At 48.2% G+C, this 14980-nt stretch overlaps 2 protein-coding genes across 2 annotated transcripts; one reads left to right on the top strand and one right to left on the bottom strand.

The window, feature by feature from the left end:
• CLP1 (cleavage factor polyribonucleotide kinase subunit 1) lies at positions 1-3052 on the bottom strand. Its single transcript, XM_063095338.1, has 3 exons — positions 2970-3052; positions 1482-2109; positions 1-1031 (listed from the first exon to the last, which is right to left on the bottom strand). The coding sequence occupies exons 2-3, from the start codon at positions 2085-2087 to the stop codon at positions 360-362; spliced, it is 1278 nt and encodes a 425-aa protein (XP_062951408.1). The 5' UTR covers positions 2088-2109; positions 2970-3052; the 3' UTR covers positions 1-359.
• A 4280-nt stretch (positions 3053-7332) lies between these two features.
• YPEL4 (yippee like 4) lies at positions 7333-12139 on the top strand. The gene is made up of 5 exons (XM_063094348.1): positions 7333-7533; positions 9938-10262; positions 10437-10480; positions 10828-10936; positions 11159-12139. Exons 2-5 carry the CDS (start codon positions 10122-10124, stop codon positions 11246-11248), a joined length of 384 nt encoding a protein of 127 aa, XP_062950418.1. The 5' UTR covers positions 7333-7533; positions 9938-10121; the 3' UTR covers positions 11249-12139.
• Positions 12140-14980: the final 2841 nt, after the last annotated feature.

The following is a 14980-nucleotide window of genomic DNA, read 5'->3' as shown; positions in this document are numbered from 1 at the left end:
ATTCACACTTTCATCCTGGGTAAATGAGTTAGCAAATACTGTATATGAAATATAAAGCAGTTGGTTAAAAAAAAATCCACATAGTAGCACAATGAAAGGGAATTCTCAGGGTCTCAGAAAATTCAAAGTCGCATCTTAGGTGATCTAAGAAACCAATTATATTCCCATTGTTTTCCTTTTGGTTCAAGATCCAAAGAGTCGGTTTACCACCATGTTTTAACAGGTAGAATATATGTTTTCTACTAGTCCACAGTTTATTGGTCAGCTGGCCCCAATTGATTCTCATATCTCAGCCCACCTGCCCTTGGAGATTGCCAGAAGATCTCTACGCCCCAGGCAGCAAGGCTTCCTGCTGATCTCTACTTGAGATCCATAAATCGGATATCCATGATGAGAAGGAAGTTCTTGGGCAGTGGGCGTGGAGCTGGAGACAGAACAGTAAATACCTGATGCTCCAGGTCCACACTGGTCACGACAATGAAGCCAGCCACACTTGTCTCAGAAAGGTTTTCTTCTGTGCCCTCCGCAGTGCTAACACTCAGTAGGTGGTGCACCATATCTCGGCCAGGAGTAACAGGCACTAGCTTGAGCTGATTGTCCTCCTGAGACATGCCCAAAGGCAAACAGGAGTCTGGGATGGTGGGTGCCCCAACTTTGTAGATTTTCACATCTGAAAATTTGACATTGAAGGCATGGGGATAGAAACAGCCTCGGAACCCATAAAAATACTCACGGATCCGTTCATCCCTACATTCCCGCCGGAAGTCCTTGGAGCGCTCCACTACACCCCCTGATTTAGGGAGCAGGACAGTGCGTACAAAGTGGGGCAGGTCCCGCTTCAGTTCATTGTACAGTCGTTCTTGATCCAGAACCACGACCACGTCCACCTCAAAAGCTGAAGCTGCATGCACCAGGGCCTGATAACCAGAACCCTTGACCCAGCCACAGGTGTTAATGACACAGCCACTCACAGATGCCCTTCGATTCACCTCACACCTTTGGTTGAACACATCTGCTAATCGTGACGTAATCTGCAAAAAAAAGGACAAGGTAAGAACAAAAAGAACAGACAAATCCATGGCTATTTTGTCCTTTTTTAGAATAAGTGGTATTAGGTACAAGAAAAATGACATTTTCAATGGCTGTGGTTTTGACTCCATAACATGGATTTAACTTTTATCTTTTTTTTTTTTTTGGTGGCTGGCTGGTATGGGGATCTGAACCCTTGACAACTTTTGTTTCTTCTGCCTCTTGTTTCACTTCCTAAGAGGAAATTTAGTAAATTACTAAGAATAGGTCCACGGAAATGTTTAACAATCTGAAGCTACATATTTGAAACTGCCTTTTTTGAAATCATGTAACAGTAAAACCAGCTGAGACAGAGCAAACTGTGCAGACAATTTTAACTAACAAACTTCCCCACAGCTTCCTACCCTGAAAGTAACCCTCCCCTTCACCGCCACCTTGGCTGTGGCTCTGACCTTATTGTAAAGCTTGATGTTGGTGCCAGGAGTGGTGGAGCCAAAATGATACACCAGAGGGGCCTGGATAGAGAAGCCCTCTTCAACATCTGCTGGCCGTTCAATGTAGAGGGCCCCCATGGTACCAGGGATGGACACAGAGCCCTGGCCCACATCCAGCTCCACATAAGTGGGACGGCGGCCCAAACGCACTGCGTAGTTTAGCAGTAGGCGACACACTGTGGACTTGCCCACATCAGTGGGGCCCACTACCATCACTCGGGGGCCTCGTTCTTCTTCCTTTTCCGCCTGCCTCCGCATCTGCTCCAAGGCTGTATGAGTGTTGAGGTAAAGCAACATAGGGGTGTCCTTGGAGACATAAGCCACCTCGGTGCGGCCACTCAGTTGCAAAGAACAGCCATGCCAAGTGAAAACAGCCACCTTGGCACCAGCATCAAAGGTGAATTTCTTGTTTCGGGTCAGTTCTGTGCCAAAGATCTCTGCCATGCCAGTCAACAACTCCAACTGAACTGACTGAGATGCCTCCACCTCAAAGCGAAGTTCTGTTTCTCGCTCTAGTTCAAATTTAGTTGTTGGCTTTTTGTCATCATTGGCCTCCTCTCCCATCTTTTCTGTGTAGCTGCTGTGCCTAGAACACAAATTAATATTAGATCTAATCATAAGTCAGGCTTCTGTTTAAAATCCTCCAGTGGATGTTTCTCCCTACCTTGTTTCATTTTTCTCCGTATCTCTTACCACCATCTGTCTCACTATATATTTGTTTATTGTCTGTCTCTCCCACTAGAATGTAATGATTGGGTATTTGTTTGCTACTGTAAAGAGGGTACTTCAAAAATTCATGGAAAGACTGTATTATCTTTTAATTCTATTCTTCCGCGAACTTGTTGAAGTACCCTCCTATCTCTAATACCTAGAATAGGGTTTGTTTGACAAACTGTAGGTACCTCAATAAACACAGAGTAAATAAATGACTCAGACATAAGAGAAAAACTATACCTACAGATTGATAGAAGACGATAATATCTCCTTCATGGTTCCCTTCATCACTCTATTGGTATACTCCAGACTTCAGAAGAGAAGTCAACAGATGTCTACTCCCCAACCTTCTTAGTCAACAAGAAAGGGCGTCTGCCATCCAGATACAACGCAGAGGACACGGGGTTTGGACTTAGACAACAGCATTAAGACCAGACTCTGCAACTTCTTGGACTGTCTTTAAATCATCACTTAACCTCTCTGAACCTTCTCCTCAGTCTTCAACTGGAGGCACTTACACTACCTCACATACAGTGTTGTTCTGGGGATTTACAAGGACTGTGGGAGGAAAAAAGCATTTCGTGGTAGAAAACGCGTAGGAAACCTAAAGAATTGTTTCCAATCCTAGACTGCAGATCTAAGTCCAGCATTTGTCCCAGCCCCATCTCAGACACCGAAATCCTCCCAGGCCCCAAGGAAGCGACAGTTGCGTCCCCGAGCTTACTATCTCACCTGCACACCCACGAGCTCAAGCCCGGAAATCCAAAAGACGTCCTGAGCAGAAGAACCAAAGCCCAGCCGCAAGCCTCGATCGCCCAGAACAACGCCGGAAACAAACGCGGCTCCGCATTTGCGTAGTGCAAGGAGACGCGGCCGCGCGATGCCCCTTGGGATCTGTAGTTGTGCCGGCATGGCCGCGCAGCCTTCTGGGAGTTGTAGTTAAAGGATTGTTTTGATGGTGACGCCAAAGGTGGGTGGGGTGGAGGACGTCATTTGTTGCGTAACGGACGGTAGGGTGGGAGGTGTGGCGGTTACGCCCCTGAGCGGGGCCAGAACTCGCCGAGATACCGTCCTTGCACGTGTGTCGGTGTTCCTGCTCACCTGCAGCCCAGGAAAGGGAAAGACGGTCGGGACCGGAGGGGCACTCACTATCTAGGATCCACAATGGCCCCCTTGTCTTCACCACAATCCGGGAAGTGGGAAAATTAGCAAAACCCCGTTTGGACAGGAGGAAACCGAAGGGTAGAGAAAGTAGAGGAAAACAGACTGCCAGAAGCTATACTGAGCTGTCGTCGTCTGCCTGACACAGTGCTTGCACATAGAAGGCATTCAATTTTTTGTTTTTTCTTTTATTAAGTCCATTGATTTCTTCCAGTTACCTTATACTCGTAAATCAGTCATTACCCAACAACTTCTCTCCCACTTAGGGGGGAGTTTTTTAGGGGAATCTGTTTTCCTCTTTAAATCCCTGACAGTTATACAGATCAATTATTTATTCTGCAGCCAACAGGTTCACACACATCTATAATCCTCTTTTCAGGAGCTTGGGCTTTGGAATCTTGTATTATTTACCATGCCACTTGCTCATTGCTTGACTTTGGGCAAATCACAAGCTTCAACTCTATTGCTTGTCTGTAAAATGGGGATAATAACAGTACCTAACCTCTTAAAGTTGTTTTGAAGATTGGATAGGATGATGCAAGTAAAGTAGTAAGTACAATGCCTATAACATAGAAAATATCTGATGTTAGCTTTTAAGTTTTTATTATAGGCTAGGGCAGGGCTATAATAACAATACCATCCATTTGTACAGTACTTTACATTTCTCAGAGCCCTTTCAGGTATCTTTTTTCACAGCCACCCTCTGAAGTCAGCTTTATTATCTCCAATTTCAGATGGGGGAGACTAAGATAGTAAAGGTACTTGCCCAAGCAATTCACAGTAATTAATAGAGCTAGGACAGAAACCCAGAGTTTTGGTGTCTGAGCCCAGTTATAATAATAGCAAACAGACTGGCCGGTTAGCTCAATTGGTTAGAGCACAGCCTGATAACAACAAGGTCATGGGTTCAGATCCCCGTACTGGCCAGCCACACAAAAATAATAATAATAATAATAGCAAACAGTTATATAGTGTTAGATGTCAGGTTCGCTTCTATGGGCTTTACAGGTTTAAATTCATTTAATCCTCTCAATAATCCTGTGCAGTAGGTATTATAATTGTCATCCCCACTTTACAGGTGAGTCCTTTTTCAGTCCAGCTCCCACAGTTAATTCAGATTGAGGAGCTGGGAAGATTTTCTGGACTGCCTTTCTCTTGCTGGCCCTACTTAGCACTCACTTTGCAAGAAGTGCTGCCCTCAATTCTCACTTCTCACTTCTTAGAGTTTCCTTTGATGGTTTGCTTTAATTATTTTATTCATTCACCAAGCAAGCATGTTCTTCAATTAACTATTGGGTATCCCCTATTCTTTCACCATTCTTCAAATATTCAGTACCAGTGTTCATTTGCAAATTTTCTCCTGAGTGAGCTCATTCTCTGCTGTTTCCATTCAATCTATCTCCCACATCTGTTTCTTCACCTCCACACACTCTTCCTTGAGGCAATTTCTCCCAATTACCTTAAGGTCATCTTTACTTGGATATTGTATAACCATTTCCAACTGAATTTAGGGAGAAGTCCCTCCCTGCCTTGTAGACTGTTCTCCATTTTGCTTCTTAAAAGAGTCAGGGCCCAACATGTAAAGCATCTGTGCTTGCCTACTCTCCTGTCTCTCACTTTCAATCTTTCACCAAGCACTCCTGCCATCTCCACTCTACCTGCCAGTAATACTGTCCTCTTACATCCTTCTCAGTCTCCTCTGAAGAGGAAAACAGACCAGAAAGCAGAACTGAAGAAAGAACTGAAATAACTCCAAGTTCGAACTTGAAGTGATTTGTTCCTCAGGGCCTAAGAAACTGACCTTTTACTTGAATTTTTTCACATCAGGAAACCTACTGTTTAGACAAACACAGATATAATCAACTGTGTTTAGGTACCATAAACACAATTAACTTTGTTCTATAGATCAAAATTGTCCTGGAAACCTGATGTAATCACTTACCTATTTAATGTTTTAAAACAATATTTAGAGTCTTGTTTACTGCTTATACTTTCCTATACTTTTACTATAAAAATCTTTTGCTTTTTTACCTCAAGTGGGCAGACTTCCCCTTCATCTTGAGAGGCAGTCCTCCTTGGTTTGCAAACCTAATTAATGCCTCCTTAAAATTTCCTTACAGACTGAAGTGTTTTGCTTCAACACCTCTCCAGCTAAATGCTTGATCATTTTTTTCCTGAGTTGATTTAAATTCATTAATATTCTTTTTGCTTCCAAACTTTCAACCCTAAAAACTAGTCATCTTCCTTTTCCCATTTCCCGTTGTTCTTCTCAACAATGGCTCCTAAAATTCCTCCTCCACTTATATTTTCTTTCTCATCTGCTGCCCAGACAAGAACACTTCTCTCTTCTTTCTTTACCCAGCTCTCCCCTCTCAATTCCAAACTTCTGGTACTATACCTCAGGATACCCATGTTGTGTTTTCATAATTTACCTTAAATCCCAGAATCTTCTCTGATTAAATATTTAGAGTTCCTTTTTTTTAATGCCCAGATAGCAATCCCTCCCATTATCCACATTTCCCTGCCTTAACTTTTTCCTCTTCTTACATGTGAGAAGAAAAACAAACCACCCACAGCACTGCTTTCTAGAAGTTCCTGTCTTTGCACTTCATTTTCTGAATGTTGGCCTCTATTAAAAATCATGGGGGTTTTTTTGTTTGTTTTTTATTTTTTCTTCCGTTAGACTAGAAATCAGGACTTTTGTCTTAGGGAATATGTTCTGTGTCCACATACTTTAGTGACATGCACAGGACAGCGCTGTATGAGAAATACACGAAACTTAACTGGAAGCTGATAGAAAAAAAGCAACAAAAGATGTCATTTTTTTATGATACAAATTTGGCATGTGTCTCTTGAGATATCAGAATTTAATAATAAATCCTCTCTGAGTTTAGGGGTAATAAGTTGAGAATGTTGTTTTGAAATAACACCAACTACTGTTTACTAAATATCTACCATGTGCCAAGCATTTTTTAGGCGTTTACGTGTTATGTCACTTTACTTCACATCTCCATGAGGTAAGTATTATTAGCTTCATTTATCAGAAGAGGAAAACTGAGGCACAAAGAGGATCAGTAACTTGCCTAGTGGTTCCTGGTGAGTAATTGGCAGAGCTAAGATCCCGACTCAGGTCTCTTTGAGACCATAGTCAGACACTTGGTCCACATCTGAAGATGCAACCCAGCTGCTGTTCTGTGAGCATCTTCTGTATACAGCGCTCTGTGCTAGGCACTGCAGTCCTGGGATGCAGAGGAGTTTCCTGGAAGACCTGCCTCAGAAAGTTTACAGCTCAGCAAAGAATCTTATGTAATGTAGGGGTCTCCATTCATGTAGCACAAGTAATTCAGAGGTAGTTGATAAGAGGTTCCTGCATGTAAGATGTCATATTTGGTCTATGACTTCTTCGGGGGTATTAAACTGAGGCTTTGAGGCTTGGAAGTGCCTGGTACAAGCTTGGGGGCACAGTTTGCCATCCATGACAATTAGTACATCTTCCTTTTTCCTGCGTCAGGGCTGGTGTCCGAGCTGAAATGGGAAAATGTATCATCTTGACTGTGTGTGTGCTGCCTGACTCTCTGCATCCATCTCTAGCTTCACCAGCCTTGCCACCTCCTTCCTCCAGCCCTGTCACCCTTACTCCATCCTTGCTCAGCCCTGTCTTTCCCCCAGGTTCTTTCAGTCTTCTTGGCCACACTGCCTTCCTCCTTAACAACCTGCTTCTCCTTTTGCCCACCCCCACCCTGTCCCTCTACCCCATTCCCCTGCATCACTCCCCCAGCCCCGTCCCTTCATGCCTGCCCCCTCCCTTCCTCCCTACCCGCCTCCTGTGTCTCCCAGCCCTGCTCTGACGTGGGAGGTGAGGGGGGGTGGGGGGATGGATGACTCACAGTGTTATGATGCAGTTCCACAACACACAGCCACATTCACCCACAGACCGAGGTACAGAACGAGAGACAACCTCTGGCCCCCCAGCAGCTGTCCAGATTTGCAGCCGCAGTCTTGAGCCCCCCAGCTACCCTCCCCCACCCCCGTCCCCTTCCCAGTTGAAGGAGCGGAAAGAGAAGAGAGAAGAGTGAACAGAGAGATTGAGAGAGAGAGAGAGAGATAGACGGAGATCTCTGGAGCAGACCTCAAGGTGAGGGGGCAGCCCTTCTCCAAATGAATTTTTTTCCCCTTTGCAAATTTCCTCCTGCTGCGTGTTGCTTTCTCCCTTTTGCAAAAGCATTATTCATCCACCCTTTGTCCTCCCTTCCCCCTCCCCGCTGCCTCCGCTCCTCTCTCGGCTCCTCCATCCCTCTCCAAGCTCTCACGATTCCCGCACTTATTTCCTGGCAACTCTGGCTGCAACATCAGGCATCACTGTTTATTGTTTTGCTGCTGGTGCAGACCCCCAAAGCCCGCCCTGGGAGCTGGCTGTGCTGCTAATTATTTGGACCATACCATACCGAGAATGTCAGCCTGGGGATGGGGGGGCGAAGCCTCAGAGCAGATGAGAAAATCCATTGTGAGCAGGTGTCCCCTTCCCTCTGTTTTTCTCCCTGAGAGGCACAGGGTTCGCACCCGGTTCCTCGAGCCTCCGCCTGGGCGCCTCTGCCATCAGCTGTCAGTCCCCGCCACCCCCCACCGCCAGCCCTCCCTCTCCCTCACCTCCCACGGTCCAGCCCCGTCTCACGTCTAAGGAACATCCTCTGCCCGGCACTCTGCTCGCTTGTTTTTCCCCAGTCATTTGCCCAACTTGCTTCTCCCTGTGATCTGAGACGGGGGATGAAATGACCCCTACTCCCCCTTCTGTGACTCTCTGGCCTTCTGTGCAGCCTTTCCTTGGCTTGATGGGGAAGCAGGGGAGTGGGAGGGAGGCGTGACGGTAGGAGGCTGGGGAAGTAGCTGAGAGAGGGGACCTGAGCCGGCCGCCCTTCCCCTGGCCCCTTGAAGAAGGTGTTGCAAGGTGCTGCGTGTCAGAGGGGAACTCGCAGGCAAAGTTGAAGGTAGACCTGTGAAGTGGACAGTGAGCAGTGCTCTAGCGAGGAGGAGCCCAATGTCACCCTGATCTCAGCCCACCGAGTCTTCCTGGGGCCCAGCCGGTGGGGGAAGACCTGAAGCTGAAGATGGTCTTTACCAGGCGTTTTGTGGAGAGACTGCCTGGCGGCCCTCGGAAAGAGTGGAACAGCACCCCAGACTGTGGCCACCGCAGAGGACAAGAGAAGGGGAACCTGTTTGTCCTGGCTTATCGGAACCAGCGCTGCCTCTTCTCTGCTTCATGGGCTGGCATTGCCAGAGCACCCAGCTGGCACGTGTGAACCTGAAGTGGGCTGAACCACCCACAACGGCCCGAGGACCCCATGAAGGAGAAGGCGGCACCTCACCTGCTTATCAGAGCCAACAGAGGACACCTCCCTTCTTATCCTCTGCCTCCAGCACCCTCAGCCACATTGGGGCTGGAGTGTGAACAGACACCAACATTTTTCTCAAGATTCCTAATCAGAACCCAGCGATTACTTCATCTGCAGTCACCCACAGAGTCACTGCTGTTTGTCCCTGCCCCTGGGAGAAGGTAGAAAGAAACATTTTCTGCCTTGTGCCCCAAAGCACAGCTTTTAAAAATAAGAGAGCCCCTCCTCCCCCCCGCTATTCATTGTAGACGTTGCTCATACACTACACCACACAGTCTGCCCTGCCCAGGGGGTTTGGCTTCCCAGGAGTGGTACCCATTTTCCATTGGTTTCAGCTGTCAGGTTTGCCTGAAGGAAAGATATTTTCTCTCCTACAGCTGGGTGCCTAAGTCTTTAACTGAGGGCTAAGGCAACAATTAGTAAAGAATAGTAGAGAGAGAGACCAAGGGGCCCAGAGGCTGAGAAGATAGCCACGTGCTTCTGCTGGGAAGGAAGGGGTGAACCAAGGTGCAGGATTGGGAAACAGCCACATGGCAGGTCTTTGGTGCCAAAGGAGATATCCATAAAGTTGTAGTGAAGAGCCCCAGAGTGTAGAACCTGAGCCAGGAGAGGTCTGAAGCAGGGTGTGTGTACCTGCCAGCCTGCTCCCTTCCCTCTTTCATTCTGCCCCTCCCTCCCACACAAAAGGCATAAAGGACCAATTGTATTGTAAATGAAGGCCGCGAAAAAGAAAAACCTGGCTGCCCCAACTTTTAAACGGCCCTGAGCCCTAGAGACGCTTGTGGGATGCAGATTCTCACAAAAGAACTGAAAACCAGAGAGGGCACTTGCAGATGATGTTGCTCCCATGGCAGCATTTGTGCCAGCGGGCTGCTCTCAGTGGAAAATGGTGGAGGCTGCTACTGCCCCAAGAGGGAGAGACACCAATTCCCTGGTTATGGTGCCAGAAGCCTGGAACTGCTGCCAGGCTTGCCAGAGCAGAATGGGAATCCAGGGGATAGGAAACCAGTGCAACTGGATGCTGAGGAGGGATGATGGTGATAGGGGACATAGGGGCAGAGGTGAGCTTAGCCCCACCTCCTCCATTCCCTAAGGAGAGGGCTCCTCGTGAGGTCAGGGCTCCACTGATTCACCTTCCCCTCTTTCCAGGTGACTTCCATTTCTATCTGGTTCTCGTCTGGGGGGGCCCTGGCCGGGCAGCCCCCCCACATTTCTCCTGCCCTGAAACACGGCTCTAGCCAACCTGCTCCGCTGCTTTACCTGCGACCGTCTGTGTGGGGGCTGCACAGCGCCAGCCCCTCCAGCCCGCCAGGGCATCGTCCTCCAGCCCGTCATGCCCAGCTGTGACCCTGGCCCAGGCCCTGCCTGCCTCCCCACCAAGACTTTCCGCAGCTACCTGCCTCGCTGCCACCGCACGTACAGCTGTGTCCACTGCCGTGCACACCTGGCCAAACACGATGAGCTTATTTCCAAGGTATGCTAAGTGGGGGCGTGCCACTCCTCTTTTCTCTCACACAGCAGGCTTGTCCTAATATCACCTAGGGGTGAGGCAGCAAAGCCCTTCCTCTCTCCACCACGCCCCTGCAGGGATTCAGGCAGTGGGGCTGAGGGCTACCCAGTAGTCACTGTCTGTCCTATGTCTCCACAGTCCTTCCAAGGGAGCCATGGCCGAGCCTACCTGTTTAACTCCGTGTGAGTCTACCTCTTTCCTTGTGCGTGTGTGCTTGTGCTTGTGTGTGTGTGAATAATTTTCCTCTGTGGAGAAAGGGGGTGAGCCATCAGAAGGTGATCTTTTACCTTCGGTTTTTGTCTCCCTTTTGCAAAGGGGTTTAGAAAATCAGTCTGCAGTTCTCTTGCGGGGGGCCTGGGCAGAACTGAAATCATAGCATTGGAAAAAGAAGGCCTAGTCATAAAGGGGTGGACTGCCAAAGGCAGGGGCTTCCAGTTCTCTCCAGATGGAAGTCCCATTGGGTTGTTTGGGGGCTGGACTGACAGAGCGACCCCACTGGGTGCTGGGTCCTTCCTGTTTCCTGAGACAGGGTCAACGTGGGTTGTGGACCAGCTGAACAGCGCCTCCTGCTCACTGGTCTCCACTCGGTAGCTGACATTTTCTGCGAGAGCTGCAAAACCACACTGGGCTGGAAATATGTAAGTACCCGGGGAAGGGGTCACCCCTTAAAGTGGACAGTCCCCACGGCCCTCCAAGCCCCAATAACCATGTCAGGTCTTTGCATGGTCCAAAGAGAGAAAAGGGAGCTAGTAAGTGGGTTGCATTTAGGTGGGGGGCCCTTGGGGTAGGGCTCATATAGGCGGTCATAGGGCCTGGAGGGGAACTGCTTCGTCCTACATTGCTGCTTCCCCCTCCACCAGGAACAAGCTTTTGAGACGAGCCAGAAGTACAAGGAAGGGAAGTACATCATTGAAATGTCACACATGGTGAAGGACAACGGCTGGGACTGAGGGGTTCAGGCAGGCTGTGCCCTTCCTCCGCATGCCCCACCCTTCCCACATCTGCCCCCTGGCCCTGCCAAGCAGTCCATACCAGCATGAGTACTGCCCCACCCCTGGGGGAAATCCGGCTCCAACCAACCCCTCCCCGGCCTCCACCACATCACGACCAGGCTCCTTTTGGAACAGGGGTCTGAGAGTACCCCAGGGGTGTCCACAGTTCAGGAGTGGGCAGCAGTCAGGGAAAGACAGAACTGGGGAAAAGGGATGGTTGTGGGTCCTTTTAGTCCCAAGGTCCTGAAAACTAAGGTGATGGCAGGGTGTAGTCTCAGGCAGAGAGAACCACGGGAGGAATCTGTTTTTGCCCCACTTGTTTTTGAATGAACAGAGGACAAACCTTGGGTCACAGGTTGGTAGATCACAGGCCACAGAATAGCTAATGAGAAAAGGCTTGTGTTGGAAATTTTGGCCTCGTGCATGGAGAAAGACCAGAGCCTCTGAGAGTGAAAAGTTTCCCACCCACATTTGTAGGAGAAAGGACTCGGGGGTAGAAGGAAAAACACAAATTGCAGGCCCTGGGAAAAAATAAAAGAATCACAGGGGTTTCCATTTCACTCCACTTGTTAGTTTATCTTGGCACTGAAGAGGCACTTTCAAGTATCTAAACTTTGCCATTGGGTGGGGTGGGGAAAGCTGTCCCTGGAACAGCCCCCACCCCCAGCTGGCTGTTTCCAGTCAGAGCAGTCCTTATGGGTATCTCCAAGGCCCAGCCACTGCTCCCTGGGACACAGTCCCCTGGAGGGGAGGTGGAAAATCAGTGCTACGGGGCCACTTTTGCCTGTGGCTGCCACCAGCGAACGAAACTTTTGTATGATACATAAAGTGTTTGGGTCTATTTTTAATAAAAAGGGGAAAAGCAATTGTGAGGCTCTGTCCTCTGACTTTCCTTCCTGGTGCATGTACAGTATACTGCCCCCTCACACAACCCTCTCCCCCGGGGCCTGTTTTACACCACTAGGGGGCTGCAGTTGCTTCAACTGTAATGGGACACCCACCCCGCCCCAGCGCCACATACAGTTGAGCTTTTACCCCAGGATGAATATTCAGGTGAGATTTTGCTTAGTAAGAGATGGGTTTTTGTGAGCTGCATCCAGCTGGAGCACCCAAAACAACTCATGTCTTCTGGAGCCCTTGACAATGAGTCCATTTTTGCTTGGATCCAGGATTGGGCAGCTGGAAGACATCTCAGAACAAAGGTTTACTTGGGTCTCAATGGCATTTCAACCTGATTCTGTAATGTTTTCGTCAGCACATGGACACACTTAAGGCTAAAAGGAAAATTGATCAGCCAAGGTGCTGCCCTGGCAGTTGATAGGAAGTGGAACAGAATAGCTCAAAATCACAGCGTCAATGTCACTGTGTGACCCAAGGGGAATTTTTTTTGGCATAGTGTGAAATTCCTCCTGCTGTTGGGTGCCCAGTGCCTACAGGGAAGACCATACACCTCATAAAAATCATTTTTTTGTAAGCTATATTGTTATTTCTAGATTCATTCATTGATATTGCAAATATTTATAAAGCACCTTTTACTTGCCAGGTATTGCGTTAAGCACTGGGGATTCAGAATGAGCAAGGCAGCCATGGACCAACTTCATGGCGCTTTGGGGAAGGCAGACAATAGCGAGGCAATCCTAGTAGAAGGTGACAAAGGCTCTGAGCAGGTATGTAGAGGAAGCTTGGGAGCTCATCAAGGAAGGTTTCAAAGAAGCAATGCATGTGATGGCACTTAAGGATGAAAAGTTGGTAGGCAAAGGCAAGGGTAGGGAGAGTATATCCCTCGGGCAAAGGGAACAGTGTGTGTCAAGTGCCTCAAGCTTATTTTAATTTGAGGAAATTAAAGTTTCCTGTGGCTGGTGTATAGGTGAAAGTGGGTAAGAAATGAGAGATGCAAAAACAAGAGGCAGGAAGTGGGCATAAACCATTTAAGGAATCTACATTTTGCCCCAGGAGCATTGGGGGAACATGTAAAATCTCTTGTTTTTTTAAAGAGTGGAGAGGCATTTAACAAGAGTGGAGTAGCTGTTTTGTACTCAGACAGGAGGCTCAAAGGGAAGTTCTAACAGACTGAAGAAAGTAAGGGATATAAAGCTAACTACCATCTTCAAATACTGTGTCGATGTCAGAATGGAAAGGCTGGGCAGAAGGAGGAAAAAAACTGGGATACACAGAGGTGAGAGAAGGGTGAGGAAAGAGGGCAAATGCAAGCATGAAGGAGTGATGTCCCTCATCCCCATTTGAGCGGTCCTAGGGGTCTGTCCCATCTTTCAGTTAGTTCCTGTGTCCCTGGTAATGGGGCTCCAGGAGCGGACTTAGAAACCCTGTAGTCTCAGGCCCACCTTTGCACCAAAGTTCAAGATGCCTTCTCAAGCCCTGAACTCTGCCCTTGAAAATCAGGCACAAACTAGCTTCCTTCTCAGAGAAGCTCCCCAAGTATGCCTGTCTCTCAATTTACTGTAACAAGTTCTTATTAAGCCTACTAGGCACCGTGGGAGAAAGAGAGGTAAATGGCACATTTGTTGCTGTCAAATTCCTCGTCAGATCTCCTGGAAGAATCATTCTGTGGGCTTAGCTCAGGGGATCCTGTTCAGTCTCTCAGATGAGGTCATCCGCAATGCTGTCCAAACCTTGAATGGCCAGACAGGTGTATCCCCTCAAGAAGCATCATTATCAAACACCCTGTGACCAAGAAGGGTCATGCTGAGAACCGCAGGTAGATGCAGGGGAGGGATGAGGTCGACTTTCATGCTCCAAGAGCCCGGGAAAGAGCTGCAGGTATAGGATATCAGGGACACATAGGGCCTTTTCTCTGGAAGCAATCCTTTCAAGGGATAGCCCTTCTTCCTTTCCTGTACAACCCTTTTCCCATGGAGCTCTACTCTGGGCCTAACAGTGATTCTCCCAATCTTCTCCACCCACTCTCCTTCCCAGACTGAGTCTGGGAACCCTTATCCTTCTTAGCCAGGGAGCTTTTATCCTGAAAGGCTTGAGACTCTGGAAGATATCATCATGCAACCAGCAGATGGCATCAAAACCTTCCACCTCTCAGCTCAGGAAATCCAGTTGCGAAAACCTACTCAGATCTCTCCAGAAAAGTCTACAAAAAGATGGGTGAGCTGTCAAATTTAGGAGTTCTATCTAGGATCTGGCACGTAAGAGCTACATAACCTTGGCCAAACTATTTAACCCTTTCTGGGCCTCAGTTTTTTCATCTGCAAAATGGGGGTGTTAGCTACCAATAAGTTACTAGAATTCACGATAAATGCATGCAGTCTAGCACATGCATTGCACACAGAAGTAGCTCCATAAAATTGAGGTATTAATATGACTACTAAGTGAGGCTTCCCAAATTCCCAACAGGGTAGCTGACTGGTGCCCAGATGGGAGAGGAAACTGGGACACTGAGGAGGCAGCCGGCGCTGGGTAGCACTACACGGCCAATGCCCTTTTAACATTGCACTGCTAGTGACAGGTGCAGACAGTAGCACAATGTAAAAAGAGCTCTGGCCAGCAGTAGAGGCATGCCGGCCCTGCCTCCTCACCCCTTCTCCCAGTCCCCGGCCCACTCAGCTCACAGCCTCCTGCCCATTCTCATCTTCAGTACAGCTTTCCTCCTTTCTGTTTCAGTGTTAATTTCCTATTTTCTCTCCACTCCTTCTTTTGACTTCTTCCTCATCCCCTTCCCAG

The sequence above is a fragment of the Cynocephalus volans genome, chromosome 4 (genome assembly GCF_027409185.1).
Source record: "Cynocephalus volans isolate mCynVol1 chromosome 4, mCynVol1.pri, whole genome shotgun sequence".
Lineage (NCBI taxonomy): Eukaryota > Metazoa > Chordata > Mammalia > Dermoptera > Cynocephalidae > Cynocephalus > Cynocephalus volans.
The sequence above is the reverse complement of the archived record's forward strand: the minus strand, read 5'-3'. Positions and strand labels throughout refer to the sequence as shown.